Source organism: Humulus lupulus, chromosome 4 (assembly GCF_963169125.1).
Source record: "Humulus lupulus chromosome 4, drHumLupu1.1, whole genome shotgun sequence".
NCBI classification, from domain to species: Eukaryota; Viridiplantae; Streptophyta; class Magnoliopsida; order Rosales; family Cannabaceae; genus Humulus; species Humulus lupulus.
Genome location: NC_084796.1, coordinates 14,964,488 through 14,991,320, shown reverse-complemented (window position 1 = coordinate 14,991,320; position 26,833 = coordinate 14,964,488). Strand labels below are relative to the sequence as shown.

General features: G+C 37.1%; 1 protein-coding gene across 1 annotated transcript; it reads left to right on the top strand.

Moving 5' to 3' along the window:
- Positions 1–7,501: 7,501 nt before the first annotated feature.
- LOC133831922 (uncharacterized) lies at positions 7,502–8,995 on the top strand. Its single transcript, XM_062262324.1, has one exon. It carries the CDS (start codon positions 7,502–7,504, stop codon positions 8,993–8,995), a length of 1,494 nt encoding a protein of 497 aa, XP_062118308.1.
- The last annotated feature ends 17,838 nt before the right edge of the window (positions 8,996–26,833 follow it).

Genomic DNA, 26,833 nt, shown 5'->3' with positions numbered 1-26,833 from the left:
TTGCGTTTTCCCTTGAACCAACCCTTCAGACCCAATTTAAACACCACCCAAAACTCTTTCAAACACCCATTTAAACCTCCAAACATCACCCATAACTCTCCCTCATCATAACCCAAGTAAAACACCACAAGAACTCCCCTTGATTCCAACTTTCCACACCAAAATCAGGAGCTGAAATCCTAAAGCGAAAACAGAGCAAAACCAGTAAAACAATGGATAAAACTCACCTCAAATTCGAAACCAAACCCTCTTCAATGGCTGAGCTATGTCTACAACCTCAACCTCCAAGTTCCCTAGCTTAATTCCACACCTTGAGCTCAAAACTCCAAAGAGGAAGAAGAGAGAGATGAACGTACGGGAAGGATGAAGTAAACTCTGTTTTTGGTTCTGTTTTACAGCCATCTAAAACCATGTATATCCAAATCCCAAATGACCAATATAGCCCTAGGTCTTTTAAAGCTTCTAAAACTACTTCAAGGGTAATTTTGGCATTTTCCACCTACACCGTTAATCATAATTAACGCTTCCCAATTCCCGCTAATCTCAATATACTCAAACACCAATAATTCACATCCCGTTACCCTTTAATGCCCGGTAACACTCTAATCATTAAAACACCCCGAGCCCCGAGCTTAAGCCTGTTATGACCAAACCGATAATTAACATTCCTTGATCATCTCATGTCAAATGGCTCGAACAAACCCACATCATAATGTGGTCTCAAAATATATCACCAACATGCATACAAATAATCAATTTACCCTCAACGGGCCAAATTACCATCACACCCCCTGTAATAAGAAATATGGACTCACATGCATGCATTTCACATCATATCATAATATAATCAACATATACATGCACTTTATCAATTAATAACATAATTAAGCAAGTATGGCCCTCCCGGCCTACTGTTCACGCCGTTAAACACAACGGAGAATTCAGGGCATTACACATACTCTGGCCTGGGGGAAACTATGTGCGCCTAAGCTATCAGGTGGTTTGGGTTTCAGATCTTCTAAAGCCATTAATGAGGCCTTTATGGCAAAGAGAGATTTGGAGATTCTAGTGGGGAAGAAAGTTATTTGGCACGATTTAGTTCGGGCTAAGTACTTGAAAGGGGAGAACATCCTTAGCTATCTGACTAAACCGAACGATTCTCGCTTATGGAGGGGGATCATGTGTTCTGTTAACCTTTTGCAGAAAGTTCTCGGAAGAAGAATTGGAAATGGGAATTCTACCTCCATTTGGTTCGACAATTGGCTCACACCACATAGGCCAGTCCCACTTTTGGACGCCTCTTGCGGAGTCAATTAGGTTAGCCAATTCATTGAGAATAAAACTTGGAATGTAGCAAAACTTTCCCAATGGTTCGCAATTGAGGATGTGGAGAGAATCACTAAAATCAACATCCCTTTGGAGGACAGGGAGGATGATTAGATATGGTTTCATGACCCTGCTGGTAACTTCTCAATTCGTTCGACCTTTACCATACTGTTCTTAGGCCAATCACAAGGGTCGGAGTGGGAATGTATTTGGAAAAGCAAAATACACACAAGATTAAAACACCTATGGTGGAAAATCATGGCGGATGCACTCCCAACCTATGGACGATTGGCACAACTCATGGATGTCGGGACAACTTGTTGCCTTTTCTGTGGGGAAGCTGAAGAAACCTTGTTCCACCTGTTCTAGAAATGCAACTGGACATCAAAAATGTGGTTTGCTAATCTTTATTGTCTTCACACTGAACTAATAGGTATTGAGAGTTGGCGAGATTGGTTCTCATTCTTCAATTTTCATCACAATATTCCCGCCTCTCTTCGTTTTGAGGAGTTTTTCATTCAAGCTTCGATTCTTGTGGATATTATTTGGAAGGAAAGAAACGCTATTGCCCATGGCTCACACCCTGAGCCTTTTACAGTATTATGCACTAAGTTCAGTGGTCATGTAGCTGAATGGAATATTGCATCTTGTTCCCCAAAGGAGACGCAGGCTACGTGGTTGCCACCACCACCCAACTGACTTTACTTCTCAACGGATGTGGAAATTTCAGAGGGCGACACAACTTTGGCAGCAGTGTGTCGTGATTCAACAGAATCAATCATCACAATTATCACAGAAGCTATTCAGGAAATGGACCCTACGAGAGTAAAAGCCTTGGCCCTCTTGTTAACAGCTCGTTCCGCAACACAACAAGCCTCTACATCATACATATTTCAAAGTGATTGCAAGATAGTAGTTGATGTCTTCTGCAAGAGTTCCATGGCCGAAGCTCCAAATCTAATTGATATTAAAGACAAATTCCAGGAGTGCTGTGCTAAATTATGTCATTGGGAGTGTTCAAAGATTGATAGAGAAGTCAATTATATGGCTCATAGTGCTGCAAAATTTGCTTACTACTACAGTTTGGTCGGCAAGATTGATGTGAGCAAATGTGGAGATGATATTCTCAATAACTACAAGGCATGATTTCCACCATAAAGAGCTCTATATTGGTTGGGTTCGGGCAGTTCCCTTGGTTGTGTAGGTTATCTTTTGATGGCCAGTTTTATTTCACCAAAGGGTAGTTTTATGCCGTGAGGTCCTTGTTTTGTTGTCGGTTAAATCATTTTCTTTACTTTCTATTTCCTATTGTGTTGTTCTGTTTTGGTCCGAGCTCTTGTTTAGTTGGATTAGACATTTGTGTTTCCTAGGGTGTGTTAAAGGGTGTGCCCTATGTTATCCACCTTTAAGTTGTTTATTGTTGTTGTATTACTCTAGTGGGCTGCTTGTTTGGAAGTGCCATTTTCGTGGTATTAGTCCTTTTGATTGGTATGAGTTTGTGTGTTCTTGCTTCAAGCAAGGCTCACTTCAGTAAAAAAAAAAAGTACTCATATATTTACATTAACTGTATAAATGTATCAATCTTGTCTTGAGTGCAGTGAATATATAATATGTCTAGTATATGTGATTTTTTTTGTTGTCTTTTTACTCTTAATGGTTACTACTTATGAATGATTACTTTAATATTAATCAGTAGATTAAAATCAATAGTCCATATTTATAGTTGTTAATTAATATTTCTAAAAATAAATTTTAATTTTTTTAAATTTTTGGAAAGGCTACCTGATTACATGGCGGTCACATATTCATTAAATTAAAGAATTAAAAAAACTCTTATTTAAGCATTATATATGAAAATTCGAAATTAATATAGAAAAAAATATTTACTAGTTGGTGACTTGCTATACCAAGTCAATATGTTGACACATCATCATAATTGTCAGTACCCATTTATTGGTAGTAACTATTGAGAAGTCTTCCATATATATAAATATAAATTGATATGCATAAAAGCATGCATATGTATATTTTAGCTTCACATTTATTCTATACTTCCCATCATAGATTTGCACACTTATATTTATTTTTAAAGTTAAGTTACAACTAGGTATAAATATATATACATACATAGAATATTATATATGCATAATACATGAAACTTCATTTTGTCCGAATATTACATGGAAATAATATATGCATTTATATGCCTCATATTTATATTGTCTATATTGCCTATCACATATGAATACTCACAATACGAGTATATGATCTTATTACTAGTTTTCAATTTTCGATCTTAAAACATAATTGCTAAAAATGCAATTTTTTTTCACCATTCAGATATGGCTGAAAACATGGATGTTATTCTTACTGAAAGCACTAGTGGATCTCCCCGAACTCCGGCTTTGACCACAAAGAACCAGTCTTCAAGGGACCAGCCTATGCAAGTTTTGGTTCTAATAGTTCCTGTGAGCCAAAATGAGAAACCAGAAAAATTCACTGGTGTGAATTTTAAAACCTAGCAGTAGAAAATGTTATTCTACTTAACAACATTGAGTCTTACGAGTCTTGAAAGAGGATCCTCCCACTATTGGAGAGGACGAAGTAGATGTGCAAACTCAACATGTAGTTGAGGCATGGAAGCACACTGAATTCCTTTGTAGGAATTATATTCTGAATGGCTTGTCTGATGATGTATAGTGTGAATAAAATGACTGAAGAATTGTGGGATTATTTGGACCACAAGTACAAAGTCGAAGATGCTGGAGCCAAGAAACTCTTGGTTGGCCAATTCTTGAACTTCAAGATGGTGGATTCCATAAATGTGATAAGCCAAGTGCAAGATATTCAATTGATTATCCATGGAATACATTCTAAAGGGATGGTCTTGAGTGAGTCTTTCCAAGTAGCTGCTATTATAGAGAAGCTACCCCTGGATGGCTAGACTTCAAAAATTATCTGAAGCACAAGCGAAAGGAAATGAGTGTTAAAGATCTCATTCGCAGAGTTCGCATTGAATAGGATAACAAAAGTAATGAGAAGTGATCCTCAAATCCCAATGCTGCCAAGGCTAATATGGTGGAGCATGACAAAGGCTCCAAGGGGAAGAAGCCTAAGCCCAAGCCAGGGTCCAAACTAGGACCAAAAGGTGGAGTTTCAATGAAGCTGAAATTCCAAGGGAAGTGCTTTAACTGCAACAAGACGGGACATAAATCGTCAGATTGTAGACTGCCGAAAAAGAAAGGCAATGAGGCCAATGTTATGGACCATGTCCTAAGAGGTTGCTGACCTAGACCTCTGTGTTGTGCTCTCTAAAATAAACTTGGTGGATGTTAATCCAAAGGAATGGTGGCTCGATACCAAAGCTACTCGTCATGTCTGTGCGAACAAGTCTGCCTTCTCCGACCTTACTTCGGTGAAAAATGGGGAGAAGATCTACATGGGAAACTTGGAAACCTCTGAGACAAAAGGGCAAGGTACTGTGTACTTGAAGATGACGTCTGGAAAGAGTGTCAAGCTGCAGAATGTGTTGTATGTGCCTGACATTCCCAAGAATTTGATCTCTGAGCGCTGCTAAGCGTACATGGATTCAAGATGGTTTTTGAGTCCCAGAAAATTGTACTGACTAAAGCTGGTGTTCCTATTTGGAAGGGTTATGTAAAAGAGGGAATATGGAAGATGAATGTAAAGGTTGTTAAGACAAAGAGTATTAATAATTATAATGTTACTATTTCTTCCATTTACTTGTTTGAGTCTTCAAATTTATTACATGGTAGATTAGGTCATGTTAATTATGATACTTTGCGTAGACTGATTAACTTGAATCACATACCCATGTTTAATATTGATTCCAAACATAAGTGTGAAACTTGTGTAGAGGCAAAACTAACCAGGTCATCGTTACAAACGGTTGAAAGAAACACTGAACCCCTTGATTTAATTCAAAGTGACATTTTGTGATTTAAAATTTGCTCAAACAAGAAGTGGTAACAAGTACTTTATTACTTTCATTGATGATAGTGTTGGGGTTTTATGCCCTAATTAAAACCCAAATTCTTTGTAATCTCATTTTATTATCAATAAAAGAATAGAAATCCTTTTTTGACTTGGTCAATCACTTTGCTCACATGTTTTATTTTCATGATTATTTGTTTAATATAAACTTCTATTAAATCCCGAGCATATAGCTAATCTTATTTATAGTGACGTAATCACAGTGGAATATAAATATGATTATATGTTCAAAATAAGTTAGTCCTAAGATTAGTCAGTGCATTGGATTTACATTGACTTGCCAATCTACGATATGATCTACTTACACATTACAGTGTTATGTTCTTTCCAGAACATTAGCAAAGTAGATAAGATCGGATGTATATGTTACATCGGACAAGACCGATATTGACAGTTGATAAGATAAGTAAACATACCGTTATTATCTATTCTAGTCATATCATATAGTTGACCATAGGTCAATTCATTCTCAATTCTGAGTGGTTAGTATTCTAACTGATTGTATTATTTGAGTTCTTTGACTTGTTCGTTACCAGCTTACCCTACGGACTAGCCCATACTTACATCTTGGGAACTCGGTAGTATAATTGAGTGGGAGTGTTAATCATAGATATGAACATCTCTAGCTTCTGATGAAGAAGTGAAACGATGGTTTCCTTTTAGTTTGGTTCAAGGTGTTAAATGATAGAGATCTCATTTCAGTAATTAAATTAGTTTACTGAAATATCATTTACAAGGAACTAAGTGTTTTAAGGATAGAATCAATGAAAAAGGCGTATGATATCTCTCTCTCTCTTCCCATGGCTCGGAAGAAGAAAGGTATATCGAAGCCGACAAAGATTTCCGATGAGGTGGTGGACGACCTCCCTTCGATCCAAGTTGAGGTACCTGATCTGTTACCTGATGAGGATTTTCATGATCCATGTGATGAACTGGAGCTGGAGTGTGGTGTTGAGGTGCAGCGGGTTGGAAGTGCGAATCGTTCTCCTCCTACTCCAATGAATTGGGCTGAGGATGCGGAGGGTTCTGAATTCCAGAGATCTGCTAAGGAAGTGTGGAGTAAATTTCAGTCGAACCAGGTACCCACGCCCTCTACTCGTCTGAATTATACTGAACCTATGAAATTGGGTGACCAAGTTGTGGCCCGATTAGATATGGAGGAGGTTGAGACTGAAGCTTCATTTTGGAAGAATGCGATTGTTTGCATTGTCCTGGGAGCTAACCCTCCTTTCCGAGTATTTGAAGGATTTGTCAAGAGAATTTGGGGTAACTTGGGTGTTGAGAAGATAGTGAGAATGCATTCTGGTTTTACCCTTGTTAATTTCAGGGATGAAGCTACAAGGGGCCTGATTTTGGAAGTAGGAGTTATACACTTTGATAAAAAGCCTGTGGTTCTTCGTCCTTGGACACCAGATATGGACTCTATGAGAATGGTCAAGTCGGTTCCGGTTTGGATTCAGCTGAATGGCTTGGGTATGCAATACTGGGGAAAAAATAGTCTCAGTGCTATGGTGAGCACAATTGGGAGACCGGTTATGGTGGATAAAGTGACGCAAAGTAGATCGATGGTGAAATATGCCAGGATATTGGTGGATATGGAGATTACGGATCATCCTCCGAAATCTATTTCTTTTATTAATGAAAGGGAAAAAATCACATAACAAATGGTGGAATATGAATGGCTTCCCTCTAAGTGTGCTGCCTGCTCGAATTTAGGTCATATACTGGCAAATTGTAACAAGAATACTGGTTTTAGTTGGAGGAAGAAATCTACTGATGAGAATGGTACTAGTACAGACAAGATCATATCCAAAACAGAGGAGGATCAATAGCAATCGGAGTCTGCTATTCCTGATCCCAGAGCTTGCACTGCTTCTAATATTGGAGAGGAAGAGAGGGCTAGTAGTTCTCTAGAGCAAAATGCTTCCAAGGTTATTAGTGATGTTCAGGATTTTTTAGAAGCTACTCAGCAATCTGGAAAAGGGAATGCTGAGGTTGCAGGAAGCTGGATTACTCCCAGAAGGAGAGGTGCTCGACAAGGGGTGTTAAATGCTCACAAGTCAGATTTTGTTCAAGGGAAGGCTAAATCGGGCAATGGATATGCGGTGCTGCAAGATACAGGGATTGGTCATTTGGTCACTAATTCTATCCCAATTCAGTGATGGAAGTTTGCAATATGATAGGGTGGAATGTGAGGGGTATGAATAAAAAGGATAAGCAAAATGCTATTCTTAGTATTTGTAGGGAGAATAAGGTTGGTTTTGGAGCTTTCTTTGAGACTAAATTAAAACATGAGAAAATTAAAGAAGTTTTTGAGAATAATTTTCACAATTGGGATTATTTTTCTAGTCCTATTGTTTCTGGTAGGATCTTAGTCGTTTGGCAAACTAAATTTGTGAAGGTTGATATATTGCTTGAAGATCCCCAACTTGTCCATTGTAGGATCAAAGTGAGTGGCCAGCAGGAATTTTTCTTTGCTACAGTGGTTTATGGTAGCAATTCCATGGGGGAGAGGAAGCTTCTTTGGGATAAATTAGCTAGTATTGGTCAATTAAAGTCTCCTTGGATAATTTTTGGAGACTTCAATGCCATGTTTAGCTACCAAGATAGGATTGGTGGGAGACAAGTCCTTGCTAAGGACATAGCTGATGCTCAAGATTGGTTGGCTTTAGGCCAAGTTGAGGAACTTAAGTGTGAGGGTGCTCCCTATTCTTGGACGAACAAACAGGAGGCAGGAGATCGTATTTTTTCTAAGTTAGATAGAGTGTTTATCAATGATCTGTGGCTGGATGTTTTTCCGAAATCTGAAGCTCGCTTCAAATGGGACTGCATTTCTGATCACAGTTTCTGTGTGATTCGTAATCAAGAAGTTAATGGTGTGGGATTTCTCCCTTTTCGTTTTGGTAACCACTGGATGCAGTATAGAGGTTATAGGGAAGTTGTTCTTCACTGTTGGAATGCACCAGTTGTTTTTGGTGGAGGTCTCAGCAAGATAATTCAGAAATTATTTCGGGTGAAGCATACTTTGAAAAGGTTTAACAGAGAGGAGGTTGGTGATATTGTTTTGAGTTATAAGAAGGCCAAGGAGGAGTATAGTAGAGTTCAGGAGGCTCTGGCTTCTAATCCTTCAGACATGTCTCTGCTTCATTCGGTTACTCAAGCCCAGCTCAATGTTTCAGTTTTGCAGCGCTGTTATGCCAGTTTTCTCAAACAGCAGAGTAAACTTAATTGGATTAAGTTTAGTGATGATAATTCGAGATTTTTTCATGCATTTATGCGAAAAAGAAGAGTTGCTAATAGGATTTCTTCCTTCACAATAGGAGGCAAAACAGAAGAGGATTATTCTAAAGTTGTAGAGCATTTCCTGTCTCAATTCAAGAAGTTTATGGGGAAAGGAAATTTGGCTTCAGTGGCGATTGATCATAGCTGTTTCATGCAGGGAAACATATTGTCTCTGGATCTCCATGTCAGACTTCTGAGACCTTTTACCAAGAATGATGTGAAGAAGGCTCTATTTAGCATTCACTCCTATAAAAGTCCGGTTTGGATGGTTTTGGCTTGGGATTTTTTAAGGGGTTATGGTCAGATATTGGTGCTGAGATTACTTCTGCAGTGTTGGATTTCTTTCATGATGGTTACTTGCCGAAGGACTTGAATGAAACTGTAATTTCCCTTATCCCTAAGCTTGCTAATCCGTGTTCAGCTAGTGACTATCGTCCTATAGCGTGTTGTAACACTCTCTATAAGTGTATATCGAAGATGATTTGCTCTAGACTTTCGGAAGTGCTTCCCTTTCTTGTTCATAGTAATCAAGGGGCATTTATTAAAAATAGAGTTCTAGCTCATAATATTATGATATTCCAAGATCTCCTCAAAGGGTATACTAGAAAGAATATTTCAGCTAGATGTTTAGTGAAGATTGATTTGAGTAAGGCTTACGACACAGTTGATTGGCATTTTGTGGAGGAGTTGCTTAAACATCTGTGTTTTCCCTCTAGATTTATTGGCTGGATTCTAGTTTGCTTAAAAGGTACCAAGTACAATCTGTTAATGAATGGGAGAATTCAGGGCTCCTTCAAAGGGGAAAAAGGCCTAAGGCAAGGGGACCCGATGTCTCCTCTCTTGTTTGTTCTCATTATGGAGTACCTCACTCGTTTATTAGCTCATTACTCTGACAAGAAAGGCTTTGGTTATCATCCTTTGTGTAAACATCTTAGGTTGATTAACCTCTGTTTTGCAGATGATTTGATTATCTTTTGTAAAGGTAATGTCAGTTCAGTGAGTAAGATTCATGAAGCCTTCTCTGCGTTTTGTGATGCTTCTGGGCTTTCTGCGAATAAATCTAAGTCCCATATTTATTTTGGAGGGGTGAAGGAGTCTACCAAAGCTCAGATTCTTGAGATGTTGCAAATGGAAGAAGGCTCCTTTCCTTTGAAGTACTTGGGAGTTCCTCTTCGGCCCACCAAGTGGAAGGCCTCAGACTGTGGGGTTATTCTAGATAAGTTGAACAAGAAGCTTAATTGTTGGGCGAGTAGGAACTTGTCTTTTGCTGGTCGTGCCCAACTCATACACTCAGTATTGCTTGGTATTAGGAATTTTTGGATGAGTATATTCATTCTTCCGTCCAAGATTACTGCTGCCAACGATAAGAGCTATCGAGAGTTTCTTTGGGGAACTAATGGGAATAGAAGTAAGTTGCATCTCCCATCGTGGGAAAAAGTTTGTCTCCCTAAAAAGCTGGGTGGTATTGGCTTCCGTGAGGGTAAGAAATGGAACTTGGCGTTGATGGCTAATTTTATTTGGGCGATTTCTTCCAAGCAAGATTGCCTGTGGGTCAAATGGATTAGTTCCATCTATTTGAAGGAGTTTAGCGTCTGGAATGTGCCTATTAGTCAGGATATGAGCTGGTATATCAAGAAATTACTGAGGCTGAGACATTTCATGGATGAGGATAGCTTGATGCTAGCTGTTAAGGGAGGTAAATTTCATAGTAAACATTTCTATTTCTCTCTTGTTTCTGCGCAATCTGTGGGTTTTGCTGAGACAGTTTGGAACAAGATTATTATGCCTAAGCACAGGTTCATTTACTGGCAAATTTTTAATAATCAGCTGCTTACTAGAGACCACTTGAGTCGGTTTATACATATTACCTCTGTTCTCTGCCCTGTGTGTGATTCTGGCGTAGAAACACATAGTCATTTGTTTATGGAGTGTATATATTCCAGGAGAGTGTATGAGGAAATTGGTAGATGGCTGGGTGTTTTCCATTGGCCTGAATCTTATGAGGAGCTCACTCATTGGTGTTTATTGGCCAAACATAGCTTGAAGAATCAGATAATTAATGTTGTTATAGCAGCTTCCTGGTACTTCATTTGGTGCAACAGAAACTGTTGCATTTTCGATTCAATTTGTAAAATGGCCAGTAGCCTTAGTTTGGAAGTCAAAGAAGTAGTTAAGTATAGAGTTTTGAGTTGGGGTTCTTTCTCTCATCACAAAAAGGATGTATTTTTACGCCAAATTGTAGAAAGTTGGTAGTTGGTTATGTGTAGTGTTTTTCTTGCTGTTTGTGTGAGTTTGCTGGCTGCTGGTATGTAGCAGCTGCTCTTTTTGTCTTGTAATTTTGGTTGGTTTTTGAATAAAATTTTTCTTTTGTTAAAAAAAAAAAGTGTTTTAAGGATAAAATACAATGAGGGGTAAAACAGTATTTTAGTCCCATCTCATTGTAGACCGTCTATAGATGATTGAGTGACAATTATGGTTGTAACAATGGATAATTAATATCGTATCTATATTTGTTATAGAGCGTTCTATGAATTCAAGAGTGCAATTCCGAGTCTATAGTGGAGTCACGAGGAATTAATAAGTTAGTAAAGTTATTTGTTAGATTTATGATAACTTATTGGAGCTTGATTTCATAGGCCCATGGTCCCCATTGTACCTTGGATAAAATCATCTAGATAGACTCAATTAATTGATTTAATCATTAATTAGAATTATCAAAGTTGACTAGGTCAATTTTGGATAGTTTCACAGAGTTGTATAATTTTGAGAAGAAAAGAGAAATTATGGTAGATTTATTAATTAAGATAAATTGATATCTAAATTAATAAATAAATTTAAATCAAGGTTCAAATTATAAATAATTAATTTGATAAAGGATTTAAATAATTATTTAATTAATTAAATCAATAGAAAATAATACAAGCCTTGATTTTAGTCCAATGGGCTTATAATCAAATGGGAAATTTCACGGGCCTATAGCCCATGATAATTTCGACCTAGGGCTTCAAAATGGCTATTATTTTATTGATTTTTTAATTAAATTAAATGGCCTAATTGAGTCTATAAAAGGAGTGCTTAGATTCTCTGATAGTTTTAGATTCTCTCTAAACACAAGTCCTTTTCTAAGCCTCTTTGTTTTTTTCTCTTCTTCTCTCTATATCTATCTCATGTGTTGAGAATTGCCCACACTAGTCTAGGTGGTTCTAAGGATACATTGGAAGATTGTGAAGAAAATAGAAGATCGGTTCAGTTTCTTGATAATACTCTGCGACAGAGAGGATATAAGAGTTAGAGAAACTGAAGGAAGGACTCTTTAATTCCGCTACGTATACTGTAAGTATTCTATTCTTTGTTTCTCTTTGAATTCAATTTTAGAAACATGTTTTAGGCTATCTCGCATTAATTTGTTTAATATTAGATATACATGAAAATAAATAAAGATCTTGTATAAGCTAATCCAACAACTGGCCTCAGAGCTTTTGGTAATCTTTATTTTCATGCATGAACATGTTTAAAGTTGGATTATTTGATATGTTTGAATAATTGGATGGTTTTCATGTTTTTATGAAACATATTGATTTTATGTGAATTTTAGCAATTTTTAGATTATTTTGTTGTGTTTTCTATGCTATTAATTTTTATATATGCTTTATTTTGTGTAAAACATGTTAAAAATTAATTAGAAAATTGTTTTGGTTTGAAAAATTGCTCAAAAAAAATTTTTGGAAAAATTTGCACTGGCTGCCATGCGCGTGCACACACACGCGCGCACACCGTGCGCGCACCACCCGCATGCCCAGCTCGCACGCGCACGCGATGAACAGTACCCCACGGTACTGTTCATTCAATTTTGTTTTTTTTTTTTTAAATTTAAAGAAAAAAATAAAATTTGTTGAAATTTATTATTTATAATCAAAATCAAAATATATTTTTTGTTTTATTATTTAAAATTGTTTTTTTTAAATAAGATATTTTTGTTAGTTGAGATTCAAATTTAAAAATAGACCAACAACTTAATTTTAAATCTTTTAGTATATTAAAATATTAGAATTATGATATCAGATATTTAAGATATTTTCATTTAAATTCTTGATTTTTTTATTAAATCTTTATTTGAAAATATAAATATTTTTTGTATTCTATAGTTTTTAATATTTAAATTATTTGAAATTTGAATATTGTTAGTTAGATATTTTTATGGATATTTGAATTTGTTTAGATATTTTGAGATATTTTAGGGTTGTTATAACTATTTATATTTTATTTTTTTAAATTGTTAAAATATTAGCTAATAGTTGTAACAACACAAGATATTTTTGGAAAATAGTTAAATATTGATTTTAAAATTTTAAAATTGGTTAAATTTTGAAAAAATATTTTTTTTTTCAGCCAATTAATAATTTTTTTTTAATAAATGAGATTTAAATTAACTTTGGTTAATTTTTGATAAATCCTATTTAAATTAAATTAATTTTTTTTTTCAAATTAACCTAAAACCAAGTTAATTGTTGATAAATGAAATTTAAATTGACTATTGTTAATTGTTGATAAATTTCATTTAAATTGACTTATTTTTTGTACAAATTTAATTAATTTGAATTTTTTGATAAATTCTAGATAATTAATTGTGGTATTTTTACAAATGAAATAAATTGTGGTATTTTTGCATAAATTCATAGAATTGCTCATATAGTAACACGATTAGGCCCATCCAATTATAACATATTTGTTTGCACTATATGTGGTATTTTTGAAATTGGTCTTAGATGCATATAGTGGCCCATATGTTTGTTAGATATATGGTATTTTTCCAAATAAAATATTCATAAAATGATAGGTTTTATTTGGGCCCATTAGAAAATGTAAAGTTTAAATTCCTCTATATTGAATAGAGAAGAGGTATTTATACACTTGACAAAACAAGAAGCTAAACAAAACAACTCTAACAAACTTGTAACTAACTAAATAATAACAGAAAACTATTTACTATTATCATCCCCCCCCCCCCCCCCAAACTGAGTGTGGATTCTTTTACACGATGTTTGGATTGTATGAGCACAAGGCGAGCTTGAGATACGACCTTTGTGAAAATGTTAGTTGGTTGCTCAGATGAAGGAATATGTCGAATTTCAACTTCTTTCCTGAGAATTTTCTCTCGAACAAAAAAAAAATCCAACTCCATGTGTTTTGTCTGAGCATGTAGAATTGGATTGGCAGACATAAGTATTGTCCTTAGATTATCACACCAAATCAAAGGAGTGCAGGGAGAAGCAATGTGAAATTCATTAAGGAGAGATTGATCCACAAAAGTTCAGCTGTAAGTGAAGAAAGGCTTTTGTACTCTACTTCAGTACTACTACGATCCATCAAAAACACGTAAATCCTTAAATAAACATGATTATGGCAAGTGTCATGCTCTTAATGGTTTTATCTAAACCTTATGTTATAATAAATATATTTCTAGGACCAAAAATATTAATCAAACCTTATGTTATAATTAATATTTCTAAACTATAGGTTAAACTTAAAAAATTCATAACTGTTGCAACGAGTTTCCAACTAAGTCCCGACTTGAACCAAAATCCACGGAATCTAACATACTACAAACTAATACTATCTACTACTACTATTACTATCTAGCTAGTTAAACAAATATTCTAGGACTCTACAATTCTCCCCTACTAAAAAGAATTTCGTCCTCGAAATTTACTCACCAAACAATTCTGGATACCATGCTAACATGTCCTCCTCCAACTCCCACTGTAATGACCCAACTAATTCTAAGACTTTGGACCATTAAAATTACTATACATAGATACTATTCTTAAGAAATCATACATACAAAACATTCATAACTTTATTAAAAATTATAATGTTGAAATTCATAAATTCGGGGTATGGGATCCCATTGTTTGAAAAATAAAACTTAACTTTAACTTAATTAAAAAAATTTACAAAACCAAGTGCGAAAAATACATAGAAACATAATTAAAAAGACTGAAAATAACGTCGTCCTCAAATCGTTCACGCAGTCCATCGAATCCATTCTTCCTCAATACACAACCCCAAGCTGCCATGAATCCTTCTGCCGCCATAACTATTTTCCCACATACATAAAAATAAAGGAATGAGCCTAATGCCCAGCAAGGAAAATCTACTAAAAACATAAAACATACACATAAACTATATCATGAACATATATTATAAACATATGTCATATACTACTACAATGGCCATTATACTACTTGGGGCTTGTTAACTAAGCAAGTCATATGCCCAATAGATTGGTGGGGCTTGCTAGCCAAGCAAGTCATATGCCCATAAATTATTGGGGCTTGCTAGCTAGACAAGTCATATGCCCAAGGTCCATAAACATACTATACATAATGTAACATACAATAACATAACATAACATAACATAACATAAGATAGCATAACATATCATAACATATCATATAAACATATATATTTCTATCCTATTTTCCTTACCAAAACCGGGATATGAGAACAAGGACGGGATTTGGAACACTCCTAAAACCAACAATAAAAATGTGAGTATTTCTAAAGAAAGAGATGATCAAGAAATGAACTAAACCACCAAGATAAAACTTACCGAAAAGAAACCTTAAGTTCAAAGAACTTAAATACGTAACCAAGAATTGAAAACAATGAGTTAGGATCTGAACGAAAACTAAAGAAAACTAGAGAATTAAACTGAAATGAACTTACGATTAGGAATACATTTAAATGTACTAGAACCAAACTACACCTTGATATTGGAAACACACTATTTATCTTACTTCCCAAGTGTTTATAAATCTTAAGATGATAAAGCTTATACCCCAACCCAAGTGTTTATCACTCTATGGTAACCCTAGCAGCTTGAAGGCTCTAAACACAACTTGAAGAATGAGAGAAATGGCTGGGTACTAGGTCCTATTTATGGAGTTCAAGGTGTGGAAATATCTTCTTTTAGCTTGAATAAAAATAATGAATATTAATTGAAAAATATTTGAATATCCGTTCAACAGAGCCTTAAGACTCGGTCAAAACGTTCAGAGGCTTATCAAGAGGTTGAGTGTTGAATTGAGCTCGGTTTCAAAATCATTTGAAAATGTAACCCTAGAGCCTATATATCGCCCATTGTAGGCGTTATATCGCCTGGGCTTATATCCCGAGGGTTCGTCGATGCGTTTGTGCGAAGTTCACGTGTTTTTCGTATTCCCCGTGTGGCGATATATCGGCTCCTAGGCTGCGATATATCGATATACGTGAATATATTTAACACGTAAATGCACATTATCAGCTTAATTTGAAATGATAAAACATGTTTGACTGAGTAATACGAGATTCCAGCAAGTTCTGGAAGGGTCTAAAGCTTCTAGAAACCTTTATTTATGAATTATCCACTTAAATCCTCAAATAAACAAGGTTGTGACAAATGTCATGCTCTTAATGGTCTTAGAAGGTTCTATAGCTTTCTTGAACTTTCTTTCTATTTAAACTATAATTAAATTCTTAAATAAACCTGCACACGACAAGTGTGATACTCTTATTAATCCTATCTAAACCTTATAGTATAATAAATGACATCTTTATAATCAGCTACATAAATTAAACCTTATGCTATAATTAATATTCTTAAACTATAGGTTAAACTTATAAAATCTATAAGTGTTGCTAGGAGTGTTCAACTAAGTCCCGGCTTGAACCAAAATCCACAGTAATAAACATACTACTACTACTAGTTATATTATTTTAAATAATATAATGTTAGATTAAATAATGTGACATAATGTGATTTGTCACACCTTGTAACATATTATTGAGAGTCACAAAATTGGACACATGTATGTGCCCAAATGTGACATATTTTGGAGTTACAAACTTGTAACTCCCAAATATTACCCAATAATGTGTAGATTTGATATTACACATTTTGATTTGAATTTCTTAAAGCCATATGTGAAATATGGATGTTAGGGATGTGATTTTAACTCCCATAATGTGTATGGAAGTTACAAAATCAAGTGGGAATGAATTTGGAACATTTTTGGCAAATTTGGAAAATTGGTTGCTGAAAAAACGACTTGGGCCGCTGCCTATGTTTTTCAGGTCGCGGCCCAATAGGCAAAAAACACACCGTGGGCCGTGGCCTGAGCGGCTGACAGCATTTTCCAACTTTGGTTTTATCCAATTTTGAACATTTCCAACAGCCAAATAACTCCCAAATCTCTATTTTAATTCCATAAACATCCAATTAATCATTAGTAACAACCATGGGGGTTGGTGGGATTTGAAATTCAAAGGGTGTCTCAAAACTCTATAAATAGGAGCCTAATGCTCACTTGTAAGACACACCATTTTCCATCCACAAAGCACTTGGCTGGAAAATAAACCATAGAGGCTTGATAATTCCAGAGAGTTATTTCCTAGAGAGATCCCTTAGTGCTTAGAGAATAGGGGGAAATAAGCTTTTGGACAATGGTCTTGAACCTTGTTCAAGTTGGTGATCCCCACTACTCTACACTTTGGTTGTGTGAGAGTTTGTTTGTGTTTTCATTCTTTTGTTCTTCTTGTTCTTCTTATTTACTTGTATTATTATAGTATTGAGTTTGTAATCCTCTTTTTCTATTTCTATTTACATATTTATTGGTATCTCTTGTTTTATAGTTTTATTTCTAATAATTCTCTTCTTTCTCTCTTCTCTAAATTTACTTGTATTGTTGGTCATTGAGTTGTAAACCTATTTATCTATCATCTTGTCCATTGTATTCTTTGCATAGAGTTGTATTTTTGGTTTTTCCACTTTTCCATTGAGAAATAAAATATATTCTCTACTACTAGCTAACTAGCTAAGTAAATTCTGGGACTCTACACCCACGTTGCCTCCCGTTCAGAACTATTACTCCATAGGACCTTGACTATCGGAATACTCTTAGACCATAATTCCTTCATCCCTCTATCTAGGATGCTAATCGTTCATTCCTCGTAACTCGAGTCTTTCTGGAGTGCTATCGTATCATACTTGAGAATGTGAGATGGGTCTGACACATATCTATGCAGCATCGAGATGTGAAATACGTTGTGGCTATCTGCTAGAGCTGGCGATAGGGCTAATCTATATGCAACTATTCCCACCTTGTCCAACATCTCAAAAGGACCTATAAACCGTGGACTAAGCTTGCCTTTCTTCCCAAACCGCTTCACACCTTTCATATGAGATATCTTTAAGAAGACTTGATCTCCGACTTTGAATTCCACATCACGCCGCTTGGCATCCGCATAACTTTTCTGTCGGCTCTGAGTAGCGAGCATACACTTTCTAATCAGTGCTACTGCATCCTGGGCTTCTCTAATAGATTCGGGTCCAAGAAGTTGCCTTTCTCCTACATCGTCCCAATGTAACGGCGATCGACACCTCCTCCCATAAAGTAGCTCATAAGGTGTCATCACAATCGTTGACTGGTAGCTATTGTTGTAGGAGAATTCTATCAGCGAGAAATACTTACTCCATGATCCTCTGAAATCAAGTACACAAGTGCGCAACATATCTTCTAAAATCTGTATGGTATGCTCGGACTGACCGTTTGTCTGAGGATGAAATTTTGTACTAATACTTAACTTGGTACCCATGTCTTGTTGCAAGATTCCCCAAAATCTTGATGTAAACACCGATCCTCTATCAGACACTATAGTCTTAGGGATTCCATGCAGTCGTACTATTTCTTGGACATAAACATCTGCGTATTGATCTGCTATGTACGTAGTCTTGACAGGCAGGAAATGAGCTGACTTTGTTAGTCTATCTACTACTACCCAAGTTGAATCATGCTTCTTACTTGTTCATGGTAGTCCTGTCATGAAATCCATGGCTATGTCGTCCCACTTCCATTCTGGAATACTAAGCGGTTGCAATAAGCCTGCAGGTCGCTGATGTTCTGCTTTCACTTACTGCCATACTAAGCATTTAGACGCATACTCCACTACATCATTCTTCATTCCTGGCCATCAATACAATGCCTTGATGCGTGAGTCATCTTGGTCGATCCTGGGTGAACTGAGTATGGGATATTGTGCGCTTTTTCTAAAATCTTCATCTTAATTCCTTGATCATTCGGCACGCATACCCGATCCTTATATCTCAAAAACACATGTTCTGATATTGAGAAATCTGTGGCCTTGCCTTCTTTAACTGCATCCATATGAGATACGAATGTGTCATCACGCCCTTGTCCGATCCATATTTCTTCTAATAGACTGGATTGGATGGAAAATTTAGCCATTTTACCAATGACTACTTCTATTCCGGCATTGATCAGCTCATGCTGTAGCAGCTTTTCTATTCCAGCTAACGTTGCTAGACCTCCATAATTCTTCCTACTTAGTGCGTTAGCAACTACGTTTGCCTTTCCTGGGTGGTATAGGATTTCGCAGTCATAATCCTTCACTAGTTGTAACCACTTGCGCTGCCTCATGTTGAGTTTCTTTTGAGTGAAGAAATACTTTAAGCTTTTATGGTCCGTATATATCTCACACTGTTCTCCATAAATATAATTGCGCCAGATTTTTAATGCAAAAACCACTTTTGCCAACTCCATATCATGCGTTGGATAGTGTTGCTCGTACTCCTTCAGCTGCCTTGAGGCGTAGGCTATCACCTTGTCATTCTGCATCAGCACACAACCTAAGCCTTCCTTCGACGCATCACAGTAGACTATACATTTTTCGTTGGGTGTTGGTACACAAAGTACTGGTGCTGAGCATAGCTTATTTTTAAGCAACTGGAAGCTCTCTTCACACTTATCCGTCCAGCTAAACCTCTGCTGTTTCTGGGTCAGGTTGGTGAGCAGAGTGGCTATCTTAGAAAAACCCTCTATAAACCTCTGATAATAACCTGTTAGTCCCAGAAAACTTCTTACCTCGGACGCATTCTTAGGTCTTGGCCAATCCTTCACGGCCTCTATCTTAGATGGGTCTACAGCAACTCCGTCTTTGGATACTATGTGCCCGAGGAACGCTACTTGCGACAGCCAAAACTCGCACTTATTGAACTTGGCGTATAGCTGATGCTCCTTTAGTCGTAACAAGGTCATCCTTAAATGTTCCTCGTGCTTGTCTTCGTCCTTTGAATACACCAAGATATCGTCGATGAATACTACGACGAATTTATCCAAGAAACCCTTAAAGACCCTATTCATTAAATCCATGTATGTGGCTGGAGCGTTGGTAAGACCAAAAGTGTAATGCCCCGAATTCTCCGATGTGGTTTAATGGTGGGATTAGTAGGCCAGGAGGGCCATACTTGTTTAAATGTGCCATTAAATAATAATATGCATGTAAATGTGAATTATATTATAATATGATGTTAAATGCATGCATGTAGGTCCGCATTTTAATTACAGGGGTGTGATGGTAATTTGGCCCGTTGAGGGTATAATTGTATATGTTTCTGCATGTCGGTGATAAATTGTTGAGACTACATTATAATGTGGGTTTGTTCGAGCTACTCGGCATGAGACGATCTTGGTTTATTGATTAGCGGTCTAGTCATAACAGGTTTAAGTTCAGGGCTCGGGATGAGTCTCAGGGTGATTTTAAGGATTAGAGCGTTGCCGGGAATTAAAGGGTAACGGGATATGAATTATTGGTGTTTGAGATTATTGAGAATAGAGGGAATTGGAGAGCGTTAACTATGATTAACGAGATAGGTGAAAAATACCAATTTTTCCCTTGGGAGCCTTTAGAAACTTTAAATTGACCTAGGGGTATAATGCTCATTTCACCCCTAGGATAGATATAACCATTTTTGGCTGAGAAAGAGGTAGAAAAATAGAGCAACTTGGAGAGCCTTCCCGTACCATCTTTTCCTTCATTTTCCTTTGAGATTATTGAACCATTCTTGAGGATTCAAGCTTGGGAAGTAATCCTTGGGAGTTTGGGAGTGTGCTCCTCCATTGAAGAGCATCATAAGCTGAGCTTTGGGTAAGTTTATAACCATTGAATTCCCTGGTTTTCCCTGTTTTAGTTCTGTTTTGCAGCTGTGATTTCTAGGTTGAATACTTGGTTTTGTTGGGAGTTTTGGCTAGGGTTCTTATGGTTGTGATGTTTGGGGTATGTTAGGATGGTTTTTGGGTTCATTTGGCATAAAAAATGGGATTTGGAAGCATTGGAATTAGGTTAGAATCGAAGGAGATGAAGAAGGAGGTTTCAGGGGGTTTCTGGTCTGGAGGTAGCGCTGTAGCGCCCACCTTAGGGCGCTACAGCGCTACTCAGGGGGCATTTGGGCGTGTTGGAGGTTCTGAGAATAGCGCTGGGGTGCTAGGGATCAGCACTGTAGCGCTACTCTGTTCCTTCAAGTCCTGTTTTGGGTGTTTTTAAGGGTTTTTGACTTGGGGTTTCAATCCTTAAGGCCTGGGATCGAATCTACTCACCGTGTGGGCATGTTACGAGGTCCTGAGAGTGGTGCTTAGGTTAAGACCCTATCCATGTTGATTTTCATTAATGGAGGTTATAATTGGTTGTGATTAGGTAACTGATAAGGAACCAAAAGATCGATCGTTCTCAGGAGTCGTTCTTATAATATTCCTCACTCGAACCTGAGGTAAGAAAACTGCACCCCGTGTATATGACATGTATGACAGTTATTGAGGCATGCTGGTTGATAAATGTGGACATGGATTGCATATTAAATGCTAGTGAGTACTGTTTACTTGTATATGGCACTGACTAGTTAGGGACACTGACCTAAGAGTCAGAAACGGCATAAGCGTCCTGAACACAGGGCCAAGTGAAGATTAGATCTAATTGATAGTAGCGTTGAATGACTCTAAGGAATTAACGTTGGACCGAACCTAAGGTCGATGAATCTTATAAGCGCTTGGCTAGTCTAAGACTAGTTACTGAGAGCCAGGGCCAAAGGCCCAGGTGACCGTTCGTCACATGGCCAGGGAACGATGTTCCAAGGTTATGACTCTATGGTCATGAGGAAGGTTATGTTGGTGACCAGTCACCATGCACCTATCCTGTTTAAGCTAGTGAAAGGTTCACTTATTTGTAAAGCCTGGTGACCCTATCGTCACATGGCTTAAGAGAGATGCACCCACAATAGTGACTTTTGCGTCTGTCACCTATCTGTTTTGGACTGATAGTTCTGAATGATTATTATGATTATTGTTGATATTATATCACACTATATTGTGTTTTCTTGCTGGACCTTGGCTCACGGGTGCTATGTGGTGCAGGTAAAGGGAAAGAAAAGCTCACCTAGCCTTGAGTGGAGAGCTTAGGTGGTGATGTGTACATATGCGGTCGCTTGACCACCACGACCAAGGAGTTCTCAGAGGACTAGGGGGTTTACCCTATTTTTGCCACTTAGGCCGACGAGGTTGTAAATTTGAAACAGTAGTGGCCATTTTGAGTTGTAAATAACTTTTAAATGTTTTAATAAGCTTATGATCAGTTATATACTTAATAAAATATATCATTTCCTCTTTACTGTTTTTCCACCTTAACCTGTTAATAACACTTAGAACACGTTTTTAACCAAAGGACTCGGGTAGCGGGTCAAATTTCCGGTTCACCGATCACCGTATATGTTCTGGGGTAACCAGGGCGTTACAACTTGGTATCAGAGCATGCCAAGGTTAGGGTTCCTATAGACTGGCTGAGCATGTACACACATCACTGAAGTCAAGCTCGACTCATGGTTTGGTAACTATTTATGTAGTTATATGTATAACTGCTTAAATATAGTATATATGCTTTACCTGTATGCATGAGACACCATGTTAAACCGGTGCCCTGAAATATTATATCCTCAGCAAATGTGTGCTAATTAGTACTGAGATTGCTGGAACATACTTATAAGTATGGTTGTTTATGAATTATTATGCGATACATGCTAAGTGTTAAATACTATAAACATGTATCTGCTTCTATATTGAATGACTATGGAATATGATAATTGTCTGGTTGTTCTTGGACCGTAAGGCGACAAGAGGTTTAGTTATTACTACCTGACTAGCCATATTGATCATTATTTCAGCAAGGTGTCAGATAAGAATGAATCCAGGGCAGACAGATACTTCAGCTGGCTAGAGTGATCAGGGCCAGAATAATAATAATAGTCAGGGTTAGGAAAATGACCAGTCACAAATTCCACAGCCAGCTCCTGTAAAAGTACATGACTTGCTAATCAAGTCATTTAGTTAAAAATGTGTCACTAAAACCATTAATGAGCTAGGGTTAAAAGGTTTTGGTCTCAGAAGATACATCTCATATAGTTAAACATTTTACACAAGGGATCCTAAAAGAAACCGTGTTTGAAAGTCGGTTTACAAAATTTCCAAAGTACAAATAGCCACTAGCCACTCTAAGGGCAAAATAGAAATTCTTGGCCCTTCTGTTCCTGTCTCCTCCTCAACTGTGGCGGTTGAGCAGCTAACCATGTACATTCTGCCTTCAGAGCTCTCCGATTCAGGGCTGATCAAGCTTGCCCTTGCCTTTACCTGCACCATGTAGCACCCGTGAGCCAAGGCCCAGCAAGAAAATATAACATTATAGTACAAACAATGATGACAATAAATTAATCCTTAAAGCATGTTCATACACTTGGCATACCACATTAATCATATAGCCCATAGACATAACCAAAGAATCAACAAATCAACACTCAACTATTCAACATAATAAATTCATCAATCCATAACAACAATCAAGTCACATGATAATCAGGGTCGACGCCCTCTGTTTACTCCACTGACTCCGGTCCGCTTAAACCGAGCTCAGTGCACAATAAGCTGTCCTCAGCTACCAGTGGCTGAGCCGCGCCCTGTGCGCGAATGTAAACTTTGGCACACTTAGTCGTTTGTTTATTATTCACATAGTATAATACCATCCTTCAATAAGCATACAAGATAGGGAGCCCTTAGTCCCGTTACCAATTCACAACCGGGTGCCGTTTTCGTACCTTTAATTTCCAAACGTTCTGATTATGAGAGATGCCCCTTGAGCACGATCTGTTTCCCGAGCCCTAGCTTTTACCTAGTCACAACCAAGATAAGGTATTCCATTAATATTTGTATTAAGATTTTCGGATGAAGTTCTAGCTTCTGGGACATCGAATTCCACCAAAAACAGTGGTGGAATTGATCCCGAGCATCCTAGGTTAGGTACTAGCGCTTAAAACTTCCAAAAGGCCAAAAATTCCCTTAAGGGCCGCGGCCCTTGAGACCCATGTCGTGGCCCACCCCTTGAAACAGAGGCTAGGCCTCCCTGAACACAGACACTCGCCGCGGCCCTGCCCCTGTGGTGCCGCAGCCCTCCCTTACCTCAGAGCCTTCTTGGCTCTTCCTTGCTCCGTAGGGCCGCGACACTCTAGAACACATCCGCGGCCTAGCCCCTCGAACCCAGAAAATCCACCATTTTTGACATTCAAACCTCACTCGAAACCACCCAAATCCATCCTAATTCCATAACTCAATTATCACAAAACTTCTAACATGATTCCAGCAACATAATCCAGCAAAAACCTAGCCTAGAAACTCATCAAAATCCCACTTCAATCTCTGAAGCCCAAAAGATTCAAGAACATTAAAACCAGGCAAGAAAACACCAAAATTTAAACATTAAATTATAAATTCGAGCTTACCTTCACTGCAGAACCAATCCTCTAAGCAATTTTTGAGCTAACTCTCAAGTTCCTAGCTTTAATTCAGTCTTCAAATTCAAAACCCAAAAATATTTTAAAACTCAACCAAAATCACAGAATTCTAATGACCAAAAATGTAATTCAATTCTTACCTTAGTCCTGGTTGAATCCCTTAGCTAAAAATGAGCTAATCCCTCAAAACTTCAGCTCAAATCACAGAGTTTCCAGCTTAATTCTCTTAGTTTTCAGAAGTTCCCTTGAGAGAGAGATAAGAGAGGGAAAAAGAGAGAAAGAAAGTCAGTTTGGGTTTCTTCTACTGCTTTCTAAGCTTTACCTAGTCTCACTTTAGTTAATTAAGTCAATCCCGAGGCTCGGGGTACCAAAAACATCCCCGATGGCAAAATGGTAAAATTCCCCAATATTCCCACTTAAGCTTCCTAACCTCAAATATATCTCCAATTATTTATTTCCATGACCTGATAACCCAAATAATCCTCTAATACCTTAAATACCCCTTGACTTGCCCCAAGTCAAATATTAGGTTTCGTTGTGACTTTCCTGCTAACTAGCTCCCTAGGATCGCCTCAATTCGCATGCTGCAGATTTACCCACATCATAATGTGGTCCTCACAATTATAACATATAATCACATTTACATTCATATAACCATACAAGCATGCTTATCATAGAATCATGCATTAAACTAATAAATTCACACACAAACCAATTATGCCCTCCCGGCACACTAATCAAGGACCTTAAGCCATATTAGTGATTTTGGGTCGTTACACGCATAGTTCGCCATTGGACATCCCCCATAAGGACCTACTTGATGGGGTGCTTGAGCCGTTGTCTGAGGCTGCGGTTGCGGCTGAGGCTGAGGCTGCGGCTGAGCCTGTTGTCGTTGTTGCAGCAATTCTTCCACTTGTTGTCGTAGCCTGATAATTTCTGGAGTGTTGTCAACCGGCGGCGGTGACAGTGCACTTTCGTTAGCAGCAGCATTGGTTGCACGCCTTCCCCTTCTTTGAACTGGAGGGGCTTCATAAGTCTCAGGAGCGATGCTGGAGGCATTGGTTCGTGCAGACCTTCTGAGCGACATCTTCAGCAAAGTTCTAACAATCGAGAAAAACATGTTAGAACTTACCCTAAGAGGCTCTAAAACAAAACTTAATCTAAGCAAACATAACTCGGACCTATTAATTATGACTTCTTATGAAAAGAAAAATATAAGCCTTATTTATAATTAGGGTGTGTTTCTAAACTAAAAAATAAATAAATAAGCCATCTTTATTATTTTCTAAGTCTATTTCTAATCATCCTATATGACTTAATTCTCAGGCTCAAAACTCGTCGTTGTTCCCAAGTTAACCATATTGAGGGAGGGCTGGGATTAGTAAAATCGTTCCCACTACTATGGCCCCCTAAACTCTCAATATAGAACCCAATCCATTGATTTGTATCCACCTTCACCGAACTTGGTCATTATTTATTAAATTTATTATTTATTATGATTGTAAAACAAAAATCAAACTCATACATGTCATCAAATTAACAATGATATTCATTTGGAAAAAGGTTTTCACTGAATACAGCCATAAATGCAAAATAAATAAACTAAACATAACTAGGGTAAATCTAAAAATTAGGATCTTCTATGTCTGACCCTTCATCTAGCATATCATCATCTATCTCCTCATAATCATCATTTTCTTGAGCCTCAAAATTTCCTCGGGGAAGATTCATAAAGATTCTATGTTTTTACTCATCAGTAAATTGAAATTCTATCTTAGAGGTGAATTTAATTATGAGAAAATAATATCTCATAGCTACTGGTATTTCATCTTCATCATCTATAGTCTCCCATATTTCTTCTAAAGATGCAATTACAATAGGATAATCTTTAAAAAGCCTAATTACTAAAACATATTGTTCCGTAGCTCTCATCATGATTTGCTTAGTTGTTTGGAGGTGAACTATTTGATTATGGAATAAGAGTAATCTTCGAGTGATTCTTTCTAACACTCCTACTGTATTCCTTGGCTCTATAATCCTTTTTTAATGCCTTAATGGCTCGGATATCCTCATAGGTCAAAGCTCCATCCATTCTTAACTAAAAACAGATGGACTAAAACGTTAGCTAATAACATAAACATAATAACTATAACATAAACACTTACATTGGCAGTTAGATTCGGAGATTGAGTGTGTGTATCAAGGAGAACTTCATGGATATAACCATGGCTTTGATACCAACTGTAATGACCCAACTATTTCTAAGACCATGGACCATTAAAACTTCTAGACATAGCTACTATGTTTGGAGAAAACAAACATAAGAAATAATCATAACTTTATTAAAACTCCAAAATAAATATTGTGCAAATTACAAAATCGAATGTAAAATATGGTATGGGTACCCATTGTTTAATAAAACATAAGCTTTTATTGTTTAAAAACTAAATGCGGAAAAACATGATTTAAAAGACTAAAAAAAAATGAATAACTTCATCCTCGATCGACACGCAATCCATTCATTCCATTCATCCTCAACACACAAGC

Bases quoted from the DNA above. Each gene is read 5' to 3' on its own strand.
- LOC133831922 (XM_062262324.1), top strand. From the start codon at position 7,502: ATGGAAGTTTGCAATATGATAGGGTGGAATGTGAGGGGTATGAATAAA.